This window comes from Falco biarmicus, chromosome Z (assembly GCF_023638135.1).
Source record: "Falco biarmicus isolate bFalBia1 chromosome Z, bFalBia1.pri, whole genome shotgun sequence".
NCBI lineage: Eukaryota > Metazoa > Chordata > Aves > Falconiformes > Falconidae > Falco > Falco biarmicus.
In genome coordinates, this window is record NC_079311.1 from 79726998 (window position 1) to 79747033 (window position 20036).

Genomic DNA, 20036 nt, shown 5'->3' on the forward strand with positions numbered 1-20036 from the left:
TCATATAAGTTCAGATTAGCCATGAGCCAGCCTCAGAAAAACATGCTCCTTCTATGAACTGGAGTTCCTACATTGCTTTGAAAAACCACATGAATCATCGCTGATATTTTTCCTGTTATTGTCTGGTTTTACTCTGGTATCTTGAGATGCAACCACTTTAGACTATAAAAAATATTTTAAACTTTCCTCTCCATAGCATCCTTAATCAGCTCATTTCATCCTCTATAAAAACCATATACATCGGCACCTCATAACCACCCTGCAAGGAGAACACAGGCTGATTAACATTTAATTATCTGCTCTTCCAAGCACCAGGCTGAACCAGGGGAAGAACCCAGCAGTCCTTCTGCCTAGCTGTGTTTCTAGATGTTCATTAGCTTGGAGATGAGAGATCATTACAGAATCACCAGCTTCCTCAGGACGTACAGCGGCTGCAGGTACTGCCCCGGTGTGTCCCGCTGGGATATTTTCCCACCAGACCAGGACACAGGGAAAGCCTTGGAAGGATGGCACTGTGGCATCCACCATGCACCTTCCTCCTTATACCTATAGACAATGCATGGATGGGAGCACACAATCCCCAGAAGCATGCAAAGAAGACAGCATCACAACACAAGCATGGGGACTCCAATTCTGACATGTCAAGGACTGGGAGAAAACAGTTCAGGGAGGTACCGTATCTTAGCGTAATTCAGGAAAAAAACCCCACATCTAAAAAGGGGGGTGTGTGTGTGTGTGTGTGTGTGCCTTCCTGGAGAGTACAGCTTCCTGCCACCTTTATCATACAATTTCCCATTAACCTAACATAATTCTTACTGAATCACAGCTCTGACGTTAGTCACAACAGCTACCACCAGGCAATGCCCAATTAGAATTGCAGTGACTTCCCTAATTTTAAGAGGAAGGTCTCAATTCCATCCACAACTATTGAGTTGTGGGTGCCCCGTCCCTGGCAGTGCCCAAGGCCAGGCTGGATGGGGCTTGGAGCCACCTGGTCGGGTGGAAGGTGTCCCTGCCCATGGCGAGGGGTTGGAACTAGATGGTCTTTATGGTCCCTTCCAACCCAAACCACACTATGATGTAAATTCCTCCAGTTTGGATATCCTACCTCTGGCTGCTCCTATAGAGGACAACAGGTCTTATAGAGAACAACAGCAGAGGAAGAGAAAGAAACAAGAAGGACAAGTGAAAGGAAGAGAAGGGAGAAGCAGCAGGGGAAAAAAAGAAAGTGTTTGACCTGGCAACTTGCTTTAAACCTTGATAAGCCAAGCCGAGCTCTCCATCTTCATTGAGATACCCCCAGTCCTCAGTCTTGCTAGAAATAAAGGACAGAAAAAGGAAACAAAGAGGACAGAGAAAGACAAAAGGTCAATTGCAATGGAAGAGGAGAAGGTACAGAACCCTTATTAATTCGGTTTTATTTTTTAAAGCACACTTTCATTACTATGCATTTACTTTTCCACCACAGTGAAGGAGAACCATGCCCTGGTCATGCCCCATCTGACACCCCTGGCTAGTGGAGCTTCTCCTCCCTTGCCAGCTGTGAAATGTGTCCTCGTACAGCCCTCTCCTCCCCAACCCACTGCAGCCAACATAGGAACCCCAAATCATGCAGGTCAGAAGGGATCATTCCAGATCACCCAATCCAACCTCCTGGCAGGTTAACATCATTCCTGAGTGGTTACTGGTTTTACCAAAAAGCCCAACTCCTGGAGGCCAAGGCCCGAGTTTTTGATTCTGTATGGTTAAACTGTTTCCCATATGATAGCAAGGAAAAGCTGGTGAGCCCAGGCAACACGAGCTAGCTCAGATCCTCATTAAAACCTTATGCTTAAACCCAGGGAGGAGAAACAAGGACCATGGGGGATAAATAGGAGAGCAGAAGTTTGCATGAGGGGTAAGGAAAAGCTGTCCAAACACAGATGGTGTGAAATGAAAAGTACAGAGTGATCCTTAGCAGCTCCAAAAAAGTCTTCTTGCCTCTCCCCACCCGCCCCGAAAAAAAAAAAAAAAAAAAGGAACTATTTTTGAGCTGGAACAGCACCCAGACACTTCCAACTCACAGTGCAAACACAACCCAACCCCGTATTTTGTTGTACACCGATAGCCTGGCACAGTTCCGTCCCAGACCTTCTGTGCTCTGGCATATTCCACCAGTAAGACATTTTAAAGACCAGTTTCTCCATTTTCTTTCTTCTGCAGCAACTTCCACCAGTTTAAAATAAATTTCTTCTATTTCAGTTAAGGTTCTCCTCAGCCATTAAGTCAAACACATGAGCCTTTCCTCAGGGCAACCTTCGGTCCCAACACCCCTTGGATGTTTGTTTCCTTCCATCCATATGAGATCAAATCTCCGCCGTATGCATCCAGGCAGAAAAATGCCCAGAAAAGCCTCATCTCACTTTAATATTAAAAGTTTCCTTTTGATAGGTTGGTTTTTTTTTTTTAAAAAAAAAATGTTATAAAAGGCAGGAAGCTTATTTATCTTCTTTAATGAGGTGCTGAACACATTAAAAATGAGCGGTCAGCCTAACTAGGAACACTTGCTACAGTAAGATTTCACTTGGCTTCGATGTCAGTTAGAAAATAGGGGTTTTTTTGGAAAAAATAATAGAAAAATCAAATAACCACAAAAAAAATAATCACTTAATAGATCATTAAACTTTCAGACAAAAAAAAAAAAGAACCACCAAGCCAATATACATCTCCTATTTTGTAAAGAGATGTAGCAGATGCCATTCACTGGCAGTGAAAGCTCCGCATATTTAAGTGGAAAAGCACAAGACACAAACTTCCTACAGCAAATCTTCACACAAGGAAAGCCGTGAGAGGTGCGGTGCTGCAGCACTCCCACCAAAGGGCTCAAGAGATGTCTCACCACCGCAGACAGCTTGTACATCCCTTCCATCCTGGTGTAGGAGCACAGCATTTCTCAAAACTAGCAAAAGTTTCATGCATTAACATTTGGAAAATTCAGCTGTTAAAGCTGTATATACAAATTTAAATTAAAACCTTGGGGTTTACCCCATGCGCAGCACATTTCCAAAAGGGTCTGTAGGCTGACAGATACAGGGTTTATTGGTCTGATTTGGATCGGTTTATTAGTAAGGGGTTTTTTTGTTTGTTTGTTCAGATAACCTTAACAGAAGATGTACTGAGAACCATGAAAGAAAGCAGGAAGGATCCTTTGCTATTTATTACAAGTCAGTGACCTGGGAAGTAACACAATGAGCAGGATTTTTGAGAGATGCATTTTCCTGGATAGCCTCCTTTGAAAAATAGCCTTCTTTCCTTTTTTAATTGTATGCGTTGCGGTAAATGAGGAAATCCGCTCAAGGGGGTGCCATTATACTAAGGGAAAACTGCCCTGGGAAATAAGCATTTGGTCCATGTCCGTCAACACAGCAGTGCCTCAGAAATCAGAGATCCCCTTCTCCCAGAAGCCCATATTGACCAAGACATTAAAAGTCAATCGGGGTCCTTTCAAGCTAATTAGATTAATTAGTATGCGCCAAAATAATTTCCTAAAATGCTGAGTAAAACCTTCTCTCAAATAAGGCTGAAAGGAGTTGAAAGGGCATGACTTGCAAAGCCTCATTTCTCCTTTATCCTTATCTTGGAGGTACAGGTCTGGGGGAGCAGCTGGCGACCTGCCGTTGGCAAAGTGCCTCCATGATCGAAGAGAAATTCCTGCCCAAACACCTCCCTCCCCTCCCCCAGCAGCCTGATGCAAGTAGCTTAAAGGACATGCACATACACCAAACCCCAGAGATGCTAATTTTAACATCTTCAGATAATCATCATCTCTTAATAAAGAAGGGGCATTTCATTTTCAAACACAGATATGCTTTTTTTTATTTTAACTAAATGGAAAACTAATGCACACCACAGATTAGATATAAGACAGAGTGGGAAGCAGCGGTAAGAGACACATTGGAGAGTGGGAAGCAGAGATATGAACCCTTTCCATGCTATGGCCTCTTCCAGCTGCAAAAGCATCCTCCATGGGAAACCAGCATCAGCCCTTCACTTTGCACTGCAGGTGGGACTTACCCAGCAGCACAAAAATCCCCGTGCACTCTACCGACATCACCTGGAAGTCAGCACAGAAATTAATTTCAAAGACTAAGCCTGATCTGCTTTGAGCTGCCAGGTTATTATCTCTAACATCACCACCTGCTCTTTTGTTGGCTCTACGTTTCCATCAAGATCAAACAGGCTTGAAAGAAAGATCCCAAGAACCGAAACAGGGAACAAAAAGCCCACTGAGCTTTACATTCAGTTACTGAAGCAGAAAATTAGCTGGAAACTTCATGTTTTTCCCTTTAGCAGTTGAAAGTCGGCAGGGAAAAACAAACAAACAAACAAAAAAAAAAACCAAAAGAAAACAAGCTGAGTTCGCTGCATTTATAAGGGGCTGCTTTTAATTCAAACTCCCTCTTGACCTGGCATCGAAGGGCTTTCCTCTGAGAGCAGCGTGGAGAAAGAGAATCTCAATGTGGGCAGCGTTAGTGGCACCTGGCAGTTTTCCTGATTTCCTCCTGCTGTAATTAAAAGTCCTGGCTTTTTATATATATATCTAGACAAAGAGTGAATAAAAGGTCTGTCTCCCACCAAAATAAAGCCATGCTTTCTCCCCAGCCTAAATAGCTAAGACATGATGACTTCAAGTTAGGAGTGACCCATGGGTGGACCATGGTTTTACTGCATTGATCAGACTGGACCAGTGGAAGAGCATCCACCTCAGTTAGAAACAGCCCGCGGAATGAGAGCTATCGGGGTAAAGAGGGATGAGAGCACTTCCTGCAGCGCAGGTGGGAGAAAAAGTGGCTCTTGCTTATTAATCCCAATTCAGAACTGCAATCCCACCAGAAAAGCTTTCCATTAAAATATTTATTGATCAAGATTATAAAGACAAAGCAGTTTTATTTCTCATGCTGACACACTTGGGTATAGCACTGCATAAGAATGAATGCAAACTTGCACTGGGGGGAGGACATATTAATTTATAGCCACAAATACAATAATCCATGCTCCCTGAGCGTTTGTTTTCATCTGTTTTATTGCCATCAACTCAAGCCTACAGTTTATAAACCAATCCAATATACAAACAAATGCACAGGGAACCATATAACTGGGAAGCAGGTGGTGATTAATGAGCCACTGGATAAATCACTGCAGAAAATCAGGCTGATAGTACACAGAGCCACTGTGTTACAGGAGCCAAGCTCCAGCCAAGCTTCATATGAGGCAGATGAGAGAGCTAATAGGGAACAGCCTGGAAACCGCAAATTGCCCCTCTCAGATCTCAAGAGGCCACAAACCACCAAGACCTGATCACATGAACTTCTTAAATCGCAACTCACCTGCGCAATCGCAAGGGAGACAGCTGTACTCTTGAGGAAAATTAGATCATTGTAACATTTTTTATGATTGATTGTTTTTGATGATTCCTGTGTTTGATTCAATTCTCCCTGCAGTAATTGTTAAGTCTGGAAACCAGAACACCTGAAGAAGGACCAGAGTCTCCTGGCAGGCTCGGAGAAAGTGGACAACATGTACTCCAGGATGACCAAATATCAATTACTATTGGGGACTGGTGATACAGCCTGGGCAGACACATGCCCTATGGAAGCAGCAACTCTTACTTTGACTCCAGCTCCTTTACCAACACCTGAACACAAACTAACCATCCCTAGATGTGCACACTGGAAAATGAAGTTAAGGGAGTAATTATAGCTGTGCCCAACAGTGGGATTTCACACCCCATACCAGTGCCCACAGCTCCAGGAGGAAGTTGGAAGGAAACAGGAGAAATCCACAGAATTCATTAAGTGACCAAACCCCACACCTTGCAGTACAAAGCACACTGAGCTCCATCGGTTTACTGACAAAAAGGTGATGTTTAAATCAATCTCATCACCTCTACTGCAGGAAGGGCAGAAATTTCATCAGCAAGTTCACTTCAGAAAAGCAAATATTCAATGGCAACAAGTCGAAAAAAAATAAACACTAGTCCTGACCCAGCTAGACATGATGCCCAGGTGAGAACCCAGTGCCACAAGAGCCCTGGACCCTAACAATCCCCACCCCTCCAGGTCCCCGGGCAGAAGTGAAAGCTGGCGGAACTAGTGTGGGCAGCACCTCAGTCCAGCCATCAGGGTTTTAAAGTATCTTTAAATGCAATGCATGTGGAACCCAGCCCTTCCAGGAAGCCTGTCTCTGTACACATACACCAGGAGTTCTCCAAGGTTTTCCTAGAGCTTTTACAAGAAGTAAAATAGATGAAAATTCAGAAAAATCTAGCCCATACTATGGCAGGAATTTGGGGGACATATAGCACAGGCACAATGACCAAAGCTGACTGTACAGCTATATATGTTGTATTTTTGCACATCAATCCAGGCACGCGGATTTCCCATTGCACCTTTTTGGCCATCCAGTTCTGAAAGGGTTAATCAACTCTTCATGTTTTTTCATATTGCATTCAAAGAGCGCATGCATGCCTTTGCTCATATTCGTACTGGCATGAACAAAATCCTAATTAAGTCATGGTCTTTCCCAGCCTGGTCTGCTAACAGCCTTCTGCAACCAGTTTCCAAAGTGGCAAAGTATACTGTATTATCAAAAGCCCTTAATCCACAACAGCTAGGTCTTCCGAGTACCTTGCTGAATGCAAATTATTTTGGAAAAAAGCCTCAAACATCGTATTTGTCAAAACAAAAGATGATGAACATTCGATTTCCTTGCGGTAAAATAAATATTTGCTTTATATATCATCTTGCGGTTTAAGCCATATCATTTTGTCTTCTTGCACGATACTAATTTTTTTTTTTAATGTCCTCCTGGATAGCTGCAGGGATTGCTCTAGCCCATTGTTACTGTAAGGACAGACACATGTTCACAATATTAAACCTCGCTATGGTAAACCTGTAACCAAACAGATGTTCCCAACTCTCTGTTTAGATGCAAGAAAAATCAAGAATGTGGGTGTTGCCAGAGAATACAGTGTGTGTTCATCAGCTTGGTTTGCCACCACGGTCTTTTTCTCCAGGAAAACAAGAGGGAACCGAGCTGTATTCCCAGCACAGTATAAGGACTCAATTGAAATAAGTAACTCTTAAATATATCCCAAATCCTAGTCCTACTACTATATATGTACTGGAAGCAAAGTCAAAATCCAGTGTTGCTCACCTCCATGGTGTCTCTTCTACCTGCCCAGTATCTCCCCTCCCTTTGGGGACACACCGCCCCCAGCAGGGCTCCTCACCCATTACAAGACATGCGCCTTCAGTCTCATCTTTATGGCCCATTCTTGACCCCAGGCCCAGAACACAATCCAGAAGCTGGTAACTCTCTAAAACACGTCGTTAATTCTAGTTTGGATCCCATCCCTCACACTTTTGTCAGCCCCTCCTGCTGCTGGAAATACTTGGGCCATGCTTACCGGTTCGTCTCGCGCATGCACTGGTAGGCTTCAGTCACATCCTCCTGATCAGTGTGCCCGTCACTCTTCGGCGAGCTGGCACTGGTAGTGATGCTTTCCTAAATTCAACATGCAAAACACAGCAGCGTGACATCCTGCACATCTCTTCCTGCCTTTCGAAGTCCCTGATACTGAACAAATCCCAGCAATCCTGAGCAGAGCTTTCTCGGAGCATCCATCTGACTAGAGAGTTTCTATGAATTCACACACATGAAAACAGACAGTAGCAGAGATTAGGCGATGGAAGGAGGATGCAGTGAACCTGGGAAGGAGATCAAGTGGGTGTGTGGTCTGAAGTACAAAACATACCAAAACCTCGAGGAATGACAAGGCAGTAAGTTAAAAAGCCCAAGTGAGAGTTTCCAGAAAACATACTCTTCCATCTGAACGAATCTAAGCAAAAGGCCCTTGAATGACTGGTAAGACAGGCTCTCTTCTTGCCTACATGTCAGTAGAAACATATCACAGTTGCTCCAGCATCAAGTGAGCAAAATCTGGTCCAGAGGCTCTTCTCCCCCCATCCCATTTCTTTGCAGAATAAGCTAGTTGTCACAAAACATCACCGGGAACATCTCAGACCATCGTATCTTGGTGCAGGGCTGAAGAAGTCGCTCCTTACCATGGGCTCGCTAGACCTCATCAGGTATGGGCTCCAGCACCCTACAGCAGTAAAAATCACCCTGGGACATACAGCCCTGAGCTGTCTGAAATGATGTCATGGACTACAACTCATCCATAGGCAGAACTTTCTATAACCTCTCCGTGCCATCCTGCTGCCCAGAGCCTACCAAAGCAGAAACAGCATCACTCAGGCAGTCTGTGAATTCCCAGCAACAAGAGTGGGAAAAGGAAAACAAAATCCATTACCCTCTCAGTTACCAAGTTTGTCGCCATCTCTTTTTGCTGGGCTGTCTTCATAATCTGTGCCCTCAGGATCAGCACCTCCTCCTTCCGTACTTCCAACTCCTCGTTGGCCGATTTCAGCTGATTCAGTAAGAGGTTATAACTGTCCTGAATATCGCTGGATGAGTCGTTCTGGGTTGCTTGGTCTGCGATAGCCTTCCTCAGCTCATTGAGTTCGTTTTTCAGCTTCTTGTTCTCTGATTCCAGCTCCTGCCTCTGGAAAACACCAAGCCATTAACCAATTTAGATAAACTGTCTTGCAGAGCCTCATCCTCTTCTGAGAGGCCTGTAAGGTAACTCAATTACTGATGATCACAGCTGAACAATCAATTCATTGCAGGATCTGGATTTCGCTGCCAGGCCAGCCATGAGTGGTTCAGAGATTTTTGCTGTAATCAGTAGCCTACTGCTACTTAGTAACAAAATACAAGGTGACACAGGGAGATTTTTTTATTCAGTGACACTGTTTTTAAACACAAAAGCAAGTCATTAGAGAAGCCAAACACGTTTGTTTTTTCTCCCTCCCTTTTCCTTCTAAATCAAGAAGTCACCACAAACCCCATGATGTTTAGCTTAACTTTCATATTCATTAGATAAGCTGAAAGATGCCAATTTGCATTACCCTTCATCATGGCAGGCATCCCATTAGGTGAGCTACAGCTGTGTGAACTCCCACTACAGCTTCTTTTCTCATACATTGTATAATTCTCCCACCCCTGTGCTATGTTTGCAGTTGGAGGATTTTCTCACCCGATGTCTCATCAGCTGCTGGCATTTGACAGGCAGGGGCAACACCGTACAAGTTTGACGGCAACTGCTTCTCCTGAATAACGATGCATGAGCATCGCTGTGTTTGCCAAGACAACTGAAGGGCTTATTTGCTTTGGTATGACAGTAGAAGACAGAAGAATAAAAATCTGGCAGCAGCAACAGCCTTTATTTCAGTATTCTACCAGGAAGCTTTGTTTGCAGGTGGTAACAGAACATTAGGCAGCTCTTTACCAGCACCCAAAACCTGCCTGGAGCATCCCAGCTGGATCAAGAGCAGCTTCGCTCCTGCAGATGGTGCAGTCCTTGCTCTGGGTCATGGACAAGGGGGGAGCCAGACCCCCGGGGTTCTGCTCACAGCCTGAATCCCAACAACCCACCTTCTCTTTGCACGAGATCCTCCATCACCAGGTGCCATCCATGGTAGCACCCAGGACTGCTCCCTCCTGTCCCCACACACCTAGACCTCTCCAACAACGCCAAAACCCAACAGGATCCATATCCAACTACTGCATGGGAAAAACAAGACATCTGTAAGTGAGCTGACAATGTCTGGTGCCTGGCTGACTTGGGGCCAAGCTCTTTCTTAGGGAACAACCCCCATCCATGTGGATTCTCTAGTGTCTAAAATAGCACAAGCTCTTTCCCCACTGAGATCCAGGTGCTTCCCCCTCTCCCCCACTGCCTTTTGAGCCTTTCCACAGCTTTCTTGCACAATCTCTCTCATCTATGGGAGATCTGCTTCATTATCAGTTTAGCTGAGGTGAGCTAATGAATCTAAAAATGGCCGGGGGGGATGGGCAATTTGCACAATTTATACAGTGTGTAGCTAGCACAGCTGTGTAAACCTCGCTTCCATAGGAAATGGGTGTTATAATTATAAATCCTTAAAAATTATAAATAGCATGTCTTATCACAGCAGAGGTGTGAACAGAATAGCTGATCTGGCATGTGGACAGCCAGCATACTTCTAGCTGAACAAACACCATCAGTAACGGAGCATATTCAGGTACTTTATACCATCTGTCATTTAAGAGAAAAAAAGTATAATAAATGCATTAGACCCAGTAATTCCTCCACATCCACACTAATCACAGCTCAGCACAGGAAGTTTGTAAGAGACAACCCTTTTTATTTATTTTTTAATTTTATTTGTTTTTTAAAACAAGAGTTTGAAAAGCATGCACATGGTGTCAAACAGATACCAAACTGGGTTTAACTCTTCTTGCTATGTGCCCAGAGCATCGACTTGCTTTCCACTTTTCTCTAATCATGCTGAGACTGCTGAAGGGTAAGATGAAAGCTTTTCTACACAATGACACCGTGATTTTTGTTATTTCTGGGTAAGACATCTGCTTTTATTTTCCCCTCCTTCTGCCTCCTTTTCCTCTTCTTTCCCTCCCTCCTTTTCCTCTTCTTTCCCTCCCTCCTTTTCCTCTTCTTTCCCTCCCTCCTTTTCCTCTTCTTTCCCTCCCTCCTTTTCCTCTTCTTTCCCTCCCTCCTTTTCCTCTTCTTTCCCTCCCTCCTTTTCCTCTTCTTTCCCTCCCTCCTTTTCCTCTTCTTTCCCTCCCTCCTTTTCCTCTTCTTTCCCTCCCTCCTTTTCCTCTTCTTTCCCTCCCTCCTTTTCCTCTTCTTTCCCTCCCTCCTTTTCCTCTTCTTTCCCTCCCTCCTTTTCCTCTTCTTTCCCTCCCTCCTTTTCCTCTTCTTTCCCTCCCTCCTTTTCCTCTTCTTTCCCTCCCCTTCCTCCTCCTCCTCCTTTGTTTTTATGAAAGGGTCAGCCACACTGCTAAATCCAGGGACGGGTCACCTCAGGCTGTGCTCTGATTAGAAACAAAGTTGGGAAGATCAGGAAAAAAGCAATAACCAACAACCCTATCCCAAGAGCCCATGCCCTTGCCTCTTTTCAGAGTTTACACACATAAATCCATTCCCTATTCCTTTCTTGGTGCATTTCGTGGAGCAATGTTAAAATACCTATAGATATGGGCCAGATATTTACTGTCCCCTGCCCATATGCCCTTTTTGCACCAGCATCAGCGATGGCAGAACAGAAGCCTAAATAAAATGCTTTGAATGTGGAAAGGGAGATTTCTACTTGTGCTGCAAGAAATGCTCACTCTTCAGCCATAGTCGAATAGCGGTTATTTATTTGACAAATTATCCAGTCAGGGCATCCTGAACTTGAACTCGCACTTGTCCCCAACATGTACAGCATTACGGAGGTGTGAAAGGGGTACCCAAGCACTAACCGTGATGGAAATAGCCTCATTCTTTGGGAAGGGGCTTATATAGCAGCACTGGGTAAAGTATGAGCCTGTGTAAATCAGAGGTTAGCACTGCCATGCTGGGAATTTGCCATCTCTTCCATTTCTAGTACTTGATAGGAAAAGACAATAAAATCCTCTAGAAGCTCATTTCCTGTAAGCTTCCAAGTCCAAGGGACGAAACAAACATCCCAGCTACGTGAAAAGTGAGGAACTGAATTTTGCATTGTGCTCCTGCTAAGGAACATAGAGTCAGGGCAAGGACTCCTTCCTGCCTTCATTCCTGCTCCCACTTCCCCAGCCTGAAGAAACAAGCTGGAAAATAATGTTTCACTGGGGAACTTTGTCATACAGGCATGACATGGGGACTTATGTCCTCCCAGGGAGATGTTTTACACCCTTCCAGCCCTGCATCACGGCTAACCAAACACCTGGCTGGGCATATTTTGGGACAGCATCTACTGCAAACTCAATGTATCCATCACAAAGGATGCATAATTCATACCTACTGTAAATATATCAGTGTTAGCCCAAGTTTCTCACATTTCTTTGCAGTGTCAGAAGAACAAACAACCCACCCTTATCCAAATGAGCCTCTCTAAGGAAAGGTTGTGCCTCACTCGCATCTCAATCAAAAGCTGCTCCAAGAACAGGCTCCCCACCAAAAACTGATCCCAAAACCCCTGCCATCGTGGGTGCTGTGATGGTACAGGACAATTACACTGAGACACAAAGCTGGATGACAGCAGACAAATATGAAGTGGCACATCATGTGCTGTTTGCAAAAAAACAAGCCTATATGGCCATCCACTAACAATCACACCTTGTATCATCCTGCCCGAGGGGCTGTGCATGTCAAAAAGATCTTGAATGGGACCCAAAAGCAAACAGAAGGCAGTGAAGACTCACGACACAGAGTACTGAACAAGACCCAGAAACACCCTTAACCCCCAATAAAACCTGCTCTTCAGCAATAACCACATTCATTACATTTACCTAAACTGCTGTTCGTATGCATTATTTTAAAATAATGCATGTACTTACAAATACATTTACATTTTTATTGTATTTATATATTTTTACTCATATTTAACCAAACTAAACTCTGGGTTGTTCATGACCTTATCCAAATATCTCTTTCCCCATCCAGTGCAAGACTCCTACACCACGAGGAGCTGTTTGGCTGCATCAGCAACAGTCTTCACACCTCACCTAGGTCAAAATTCAGGTTAATTTCAGGGAAATATACTGGTTTCTGAAAAGACACTGCAGCCACCTTTTCTAAAACCTTCTGACCTTCCAACCTGGCTAAAGATTCTCAGTTTCCAAAATATAGTGTATCAGTGGTTCATCAAAACCAACATTCCTTCCTCCTCTGTCAGTATCTCATAAACCATTCAAGAGCATCCAAAGGAAGAGTTTGCCACGTGTAAGCTTTCAGACACCTCAGCCTAGTTCCCCAAGATAAAAGACTTTTTAAGCTGGCAAAAAGAAATAAATAATAATTTAATTGCACAAGACTCTTGAAGGAGCCAGAGATCATACAAATATTTGAGAGAGAAGTTTGCAGAATAAATAGAGAGAAGAAAGAGCTTTGTTATAGTCACAGAAGCAGCTGTCATGGGGGAAGGAGGGAAAAGCAGTGCTCAGAATCGGCAGTGAGTCACTTTCATTGCAGAGGGAGGCTTCAGGCAGTGCCCTATATTCAGAAGTGGGGAAAACATCAGTGAGTTGTATTTCTCTCTTTTTCAGTGGTTCCTAAGGCCAACCTACCTATGAGGAAGGCAAAATCCTTTCCTTTAGGGCTAGGGGTTGCCTCTCACTCTGGCAATGGAAGCAAGTGCTCCTTGCTTTTCACAGGGTCCTCAGCTCTTCCTAGACTGACAGTCACACAACATGCCAGTACCCAAAACACCACATGCTACAGCTGGTCCGAGCAGCTCATAGACCTCGTTGTTCCTTGTTGCAACTCTCAGCTCACTTTCCTGAAGTTCCAGCCAGATCCTTGTGCTGGAAAATCCTTAAAGAGAAACCCTTACGGTGCAATGCCACTAAAAACTAACTCTGAGATGTGTCTCCTTGCAAGTTCATTTTCCACCTTAGGATAATGAAATTAAGTTTTATGCTAAAGGTTAAATGAACTTAATTTAAATTGTTAAATTAGATTAGTTTTAGGCTAAAGGTTAATGAACCCTGCTCTTTTTGTAACAGATGCTACCTATTGTTATGAAATGGTAGTGGTAGGAAATTATTAAGGTTGTTAGATATTTAGGACTATGTGTGTTATGTTAGGAAACCAGAAAGTAGGAAAATCCAAAATGAGTATTTCCATTCTGAACTTCCTGGGTTGAAACTCAAAGAAAACACAATTTGTGAACTCACACAGAAGTCGGAACTCCAGAAGCCATCTAAGAAGGTGGCAGTTCTTATCTGCTGAGTCTTCCCATTCCAAACTGCAACTTCACTTTGCTTTACAAGATCAAGAAACTTAAAACTTCCACAGCCACATTTAACCAGCTGGAAGACACTTGGGCAATGATCTTAAATTTCTTGTGCCACGCTTCTACTCCGGCAGGCTGTGCAGAGATACTAACAAAACTCAGCAGGGTTTCTCTCAATCACAAACAGCACATCTAGCAAATGCAACACAAATACTGTGCTTTGAGACTAAAAATTGCATGGACTAAGTGCCAGAAAAAGCTTTTGCTGGAGGTATGCTTTCAGTGGGGGTTGAACATACCTCCTTTCCATCTCTAATTTCTGCTTTTTTGCATCCTTCAGAGGAGATGACAGCAAAAATTGGTATTACTACTGTCAGATGGTTTGGTATGATATTATTCTGGGTAATGCAGGTTCCTCTGGATTTCTCAGTTGTATTGCCATATTTGTTAAGGGAACAGGGAGAGAATGAACATCTGAAATGTAGTTGTGCACTGAAAATAAACAAATAAATAAAAAAAAAATCCTTTACAAAGCCCATCCTAGAAACTGGTTTTCTGAGGATGAGCAGGACAGAAGAATTAGCCTAAAAGTCAAGCCCAGAAGTATTTGGGTCTAGTTAGAGCTGGAGGACACAACACACACAAGCCACAACAGGAGCCTAGCAGGCTTCAGTCACACTGTATGTCATGGGGAGAAAATCACAGAGGCGTAAGTGTAAGGATCTGGAGCTTAGGGACAAGAAGAATTGTAGGGTAGGACAATAGCTGGGAAGACACAAGATGACTATGGTGAGTCAGAACTTCTGCAGGGAGATGGAGGCTGTTACTGCAACTCATGCAGATTTATTTGGTTTTGACCTGAGTGGCACTTTTACTTTTGGGAACGTAAGGAAAGCAGACAAGAGGCAGAATTGGAGCCTGGAATAAGAAACACGTTAAGGGCTTCAGCCATGAGAATTCACATCTACTGCAGAGCAAACTGCTGAGGCCTCCAAGTGTCACATGTCAAAGGAAACCCAAGAAAAGTTCCAGTGGAAAAAGCACACTTCACCATAAGGGGGCTTGTTACCACCACGAATGACTCAAACTGGTAGCCCACTAGAGAACAGATGTTACTCAGAGAGAAACACCTGTGAGCCCACCTCAGGCCCAGAAGCCAATGGAGAGCTACAGCTTTCCAGCTGCCATTTCTAATAGAGACATTACAGGAGACTTGCGGTTATTACCACATTTAGACAAATTCTTTGGGCTCTTGGAGCCATGCAGCATGTTACAGGACCAAGTACGAACTCACCTTCAGACTGTTGTATGCAAAATCCTCATAGTCTGAAGAAACTTCAGTCTTCACATCGATTTCCTGCATGGATTAAAGAGATAAATTTATATTTAAAAGCAACCAGAGGAACAGGCACATGGCACAGGATAGCTAGGCATGCCTCCATCTACAGCCAGCCCCACTGTAGCGCTGCCAGCCAGCTCAACTGAAATAATGTTATTAATTGCCATTAGACAGAGTCCCAGCAACACATAGTGGGGTGGGGGTCACTTAAGGAGAAAATGGTTTAATCTCTCATTAGTATCTTGACAACTGTGGCTTGCTGCAGCTTTCAAACAATGACAGTCATCAGGGTAACAATCCTCAACACAGCAGTTGGAGACCAGGTTTTCCATCTGCTTCTGCAGCAAGGAGGAGAGCCTGGGGAGTATTTCTACTTCATGTGCTTCCCGCAAATTGCTAGAGACAATTCATAAGAATATCTAGTGAAGCAAGTAAATAGTTACTGTTGATGATTTTGTTGAACCTCTTATTGTGTTCATCAAAAGATGTATAGATCTCACACTGGAAAGTAATGAAACAATTCCCAGACAAAGCAACAGAAGCCCCAGAAATTTCAAATATAAATCCAAGAGTGATGCCATTTGCTCAGCATTTCATACAAAAGCATCTTTACTGCTTCATGACATCATGCACACAGCACTGCTGTTTCATGGCATGCATCATCTCCCACACTCTGGACTCTGAACAAGCCACAAAGCCTCAGTTACAGAAGGCAGACTAAAATGTATACAGGAGATCTGCTACTAAAAGCTCCCCATGCCAAACACCAGCTCACTGGCAGCTAGAGAGCTGTATTTCCAGACTAGCTGCAGACCTGGGCTGTTAGTAGTCTTGAATTTTTCAAGTATTTTTTTTTTTTCACTTGCTTCCAAGCAAATTACTCAAACTGTAGTACATATCAAATAATAATCATAAATAATAAAGAATATATCAAAGCAATATCCCTGTCCTGCAAAAGAAAAGAAGAAGCCATTCTTCTAACAGCTATAGTGCTATTTTTGATTTATTATACTGTTTTTTAAGCTACATTCCTATATGATTGTTATTGGGTGAAAAAAACCCCACCACACAGATTGTAACACCACCAAACTGAGGATGCAAGCATGACATGCCTGTGAAGTATTTAACAGTTCATGCCGCACATTGATGGATGGAGGGGAAGCCAGGACTGCAAAGAAATGCTTGAATAACCTGAACCAACCAAAATAAAGGACTGCTGGAGATGTGGGGTACTGGGGCCTTTGCCTACACAGCTCCCAAGCACTGACATGGCTCTAGGTTTGATCCAGCCAAAAGGCGGTATCTGTGTGTCCATAAGGCTGCAGCATCATGTCCATGTGCAATCCTCCAAACAGAATCACAGAATCCTAAAATCATTTAACTGGAAAAGACCTTCCAGATCACCAAGTCCAACCGCTAACCCAGCACTGCCAGGGCTACCACTAACCCCTGGCCCCGAGCGCCACAGCTACAGGTGTTATAAATCCCCCCAGGGCGGGTGCCGCCAGCCCCCCGGGCAGCCTGTGCCAGCCTTGGCCACCCTTTCCGTGACGGGATTTTCCCTCATTCCCAACCTAACCCTCCCCCGGCACAAGGTGAGGCCGTTCCCTCTCGTCCTGTCGCCTGTTCCCTGGGAGAAGAGCCCGACCCCCCTGGCTCCAGCCCCTCTCAGGGGGTTGCAGGGAGCCAGAAGGTCTCCCCTCAGCCCCCCCTCTCCAGGCTGACCCCCCAGCTCCCCCAGCCGCTCCCCACAGCACTTGTGCCCCAGCCCCTTCCCCAGCCCCCTGCCCGGCTCTGGGCACGCTCCAGCCCCTCAGGGTCTGTCTGGGAGCTTCATTATTTTCAGTGCCCTGTTTAAGCCTGATACCACGAACAAGTAAGCATTTGCCATAGCACCACAACTCTGCAATCCCTCTCATGCAATTAACAATGTATTTCTGTAGCACGAAATCAATTTCATCCATCACACCCTACCATCCCACCTGCATTCCTCCCATGTGCTCCAAGGCCCACTTCAATCACCCCTGCAGAGCAGGGCTCTCCACCTCCCCCTGAGCGTGCCCCATGTACTGTACCTCCACTTGCTGTATTCCATCCTCGGTGTCTTCTATCTCAGAGGTTGATATGGATGGATAATTGGAATCTGACTCCAAGCTGCTCTGGTTGGATGAGTTTCTTCTGTGCCCTGGTACTTCCTGCCAAGGAGCGGTGCAGATATGTAGAGCATTCAGGGTTTAAGGAAGGATCCTTCACAAAGCATTAGTTTCTTAGAGCAAATATTTGTCTATATAGTAAGGTTACCTTTATGAAAGGCCTGACTGTCACTTTGTAGTGAATTCCAGTTTCTAGTTCTTATGCCCTAGTGTAACATTCACATTAACACAAGGGAATACTTTAAAACATGACGTGATACAGAATCTCAGTTTAAAAATTCTCCATTAATTAAATGTTTCTTCATGACACCAGATGCCTGTTAAGTGCAAACATGCAAATCTGAGCTCAAAATTACGCTCACGGTTCACAGAACCCTGTGGGCCTCCCTCTAAACGCTCAACCTTCCACCTAATCTGGTAGCCCTTTAGCAATTATCTAATTTTCAACAGTTCTACCACTGTAGCAAAGCTGAACCTAAAAACTTCAGCTTCTGAAATCCTGAAGTCACGTTGATGGTTTTGTTTGTTGGGTTTTTTGTTTTTATTTTCTTTAACCAAACACACTAGAACATTGCTGAAACAAAAAGCAAAACAAGAAGCATGAACCAGCTTTTGCTGAGATTCACAGAGATCTCTAAGTAGTTAACAGAGAAGTGTGAAAGATCAGGCCTCTTTTTAAAAGCACACATATGGTTTGGCTTCAGCACAGAAGTTCAGTCTTAGAAATATCAAGCACAAATGGCACAATAACATCACTTCTGTTAAGTGTTCTGGTGTTCCAGCCATCATCACCAGGTCTAGGACACAACAGAATAGGGGTAATTCCAGTTTTATTACCTGTATAATAATAATTTCATCCCACAAGCGGTCGTATCTCTGCTCCAGCACTGAATACTCTTTTACCAGGTTCTGATAACGAGATCTCTCTTCTTCCAGCTCTTTCCTCATCTGGATATTTTCCTCAACTGTATTTCGTGCATATTCATCTTTAAAATATGAAAAAGAAAAAAAAATTGTGATCAACATCGCCAAAATTAACTTTTGTAAATATGTGCAATAACAACAAGTAATTAACAAAATGCTCTCTGCCAGGAACCTTTAGAATACATGTAAGCATTCTCTAATATTTAGAGACTATTATAATCTAGATCTGTCTCCTTGCCACTTGGAACAGCTTGAGCTGTTCTGCCTGGAAAGCACACTGCTCTGCCTTTTGAGTTAATGAAAGGTCTCCAGCACCTATAGACCATCAGACATATTATGCTTAACTCAGCTGTGCCAACTCCAGCTCCCATGGGCCTGCCATAAACCCACTTCAGAAAAGACCAGCACAGTATGGAAATACATTCATGTGTAAGAAGTGGTACTTGCTGCAGCTAAAGACTTCTCTGCCTGCTTCCCACCACCAGATCTGGCATAGGAGCCCATCAACAGCAGCATCTTTTTCTCATGTCATCATCAACACTTGCCATGTTAAGACAGTGGGGGTTCGAAATATTTCACAACCAAATAAATTAATTTTTTTGTTACAGACTTCCTTTTGGAAGCAAATCTGGTCCCTCCTCTTTCTAAGGAACCACGAGAATATAGTCCATGCGTCCTTTTAAATGGGTGAGCACCAAACAAACCCTTCCACTTGCTTCCCCCAAGCTTCAATGCTCTGAATGCATCCTGTAAGAGACAAAGAAACATTTGCAGCGATTTTCTTTTTAACATGTTATTTTCATTCCTTTACATTGGGCTGAGAGCAAGAGGTACTTCACGAGTACCACGGAGCACTGATAGATACACAATACAGAATGATGCATGATGTTCTTCGTAAATCCTGTAACCAAATCAAAGCCAAAACGGATGATAAAAAATACAAAAGCTCAATACACGCATGAGAGTTTCTTTTGTGGCTTGGGATTTTCCCAGACTGCTTTTCTCTACAGACGCCTCACCATCTAAGTGTCTGCTTTAAAAAACACTCCCAGACTCCTGTCACGTTACAGAAATCCTTTGTCACAGCTCAGTGTTGTTAACTGTGCAGTTCCTTGGATCCTTTATTCAGTCTTGGGACACTGTCATTCTCTACCCTCCACTCCCAGCAGCCCCCTCTGCCTCCCACATCGCCTGCAGCAAGTGCTGCAACACAGCTAAACTAAAAAGCCCTTTTAGGTACTTTATTCCATATTTCACCAATTAAACCAGCCTCTGTCTGAACATCCACCAGCAGGACAGCATGAACAGAGCTACCTGCACAACAAAACAGTGACAAAAACCACCAGAAAAGGGTTGCAGGAAGATTAGCACTTTTCAAGGTAGGAAAAGCACACAGGAAAAACAACCTTCAAGGGAGAACAGTTAAGCTCCTCGCTCAGTGGAGGCATAATGATGCTATAAGCATTTTTTCTTACTTTCAGATTGACACAGGATACTGCTGTCAAGCTCCTCTTTTTCCTGCTTCAGGAGAGCATTTTCTTCTTCCAAGTCGGATATGAGCTACAAAACAAGACAAAGAATTACTGCTTGCTGCAGGTCAGAGCCTCTGCAGAGGGATTACATTTCACCTGGCTGGAGCCAGGGAGCTTTGTTCGGGCTTTCTTTGCCATTTAAAAGATCTATCCCCTTGTGCTTTGCCAGTTCTTCTTTGTACATCAGGAGCTGAAGAGCAGGAGAACTGTGCTGAAACAACAGAGC

At 43.9% G+C, this 20036-nt stretch overlaps 1 protein-coding gene across 2 annotated transcripts in view; it reads right to left on the minus strand.

The window, feature by feature from the left end:
• The window catches only part of MYO5B (myosin VB), a 147839-nt gene that overhangs the window by 13181 nt on the left and 114622 nt on the right, over positions 1–20036 (minus strand). The window contains exons 23-29 of one of the 2 annotated variants that reach the window (XM_056323651.1): positions 19754–19838; positions 18192–18340; positions 17277–17396; positions 15157–15219; positions 8354–8605; positions 7448–7545; positions 1238–1315 (exon numbers count right to left, since the gene is read on the minus strand). In XM_056323651.1, coding sequence (XP_056179626.1) covers positions 1238–1315; positions 7448–7545; positions 8354–8605; positions 15157–15219; positions 17277–17396; positions 18192–18340; positions 19754–19838 — 845 coding nt within the window. The remainder of the gene's footprint in view (positions 1–1237; positions 1316–7447; positions 7546–8353; positions 8606–15156; positions 15220–17276; positions 17397–18191; positions 18341–19753; positions 19839–20036) is intronic. The other variant, XM_056323650.1, reaches the window with a different exon arrangement.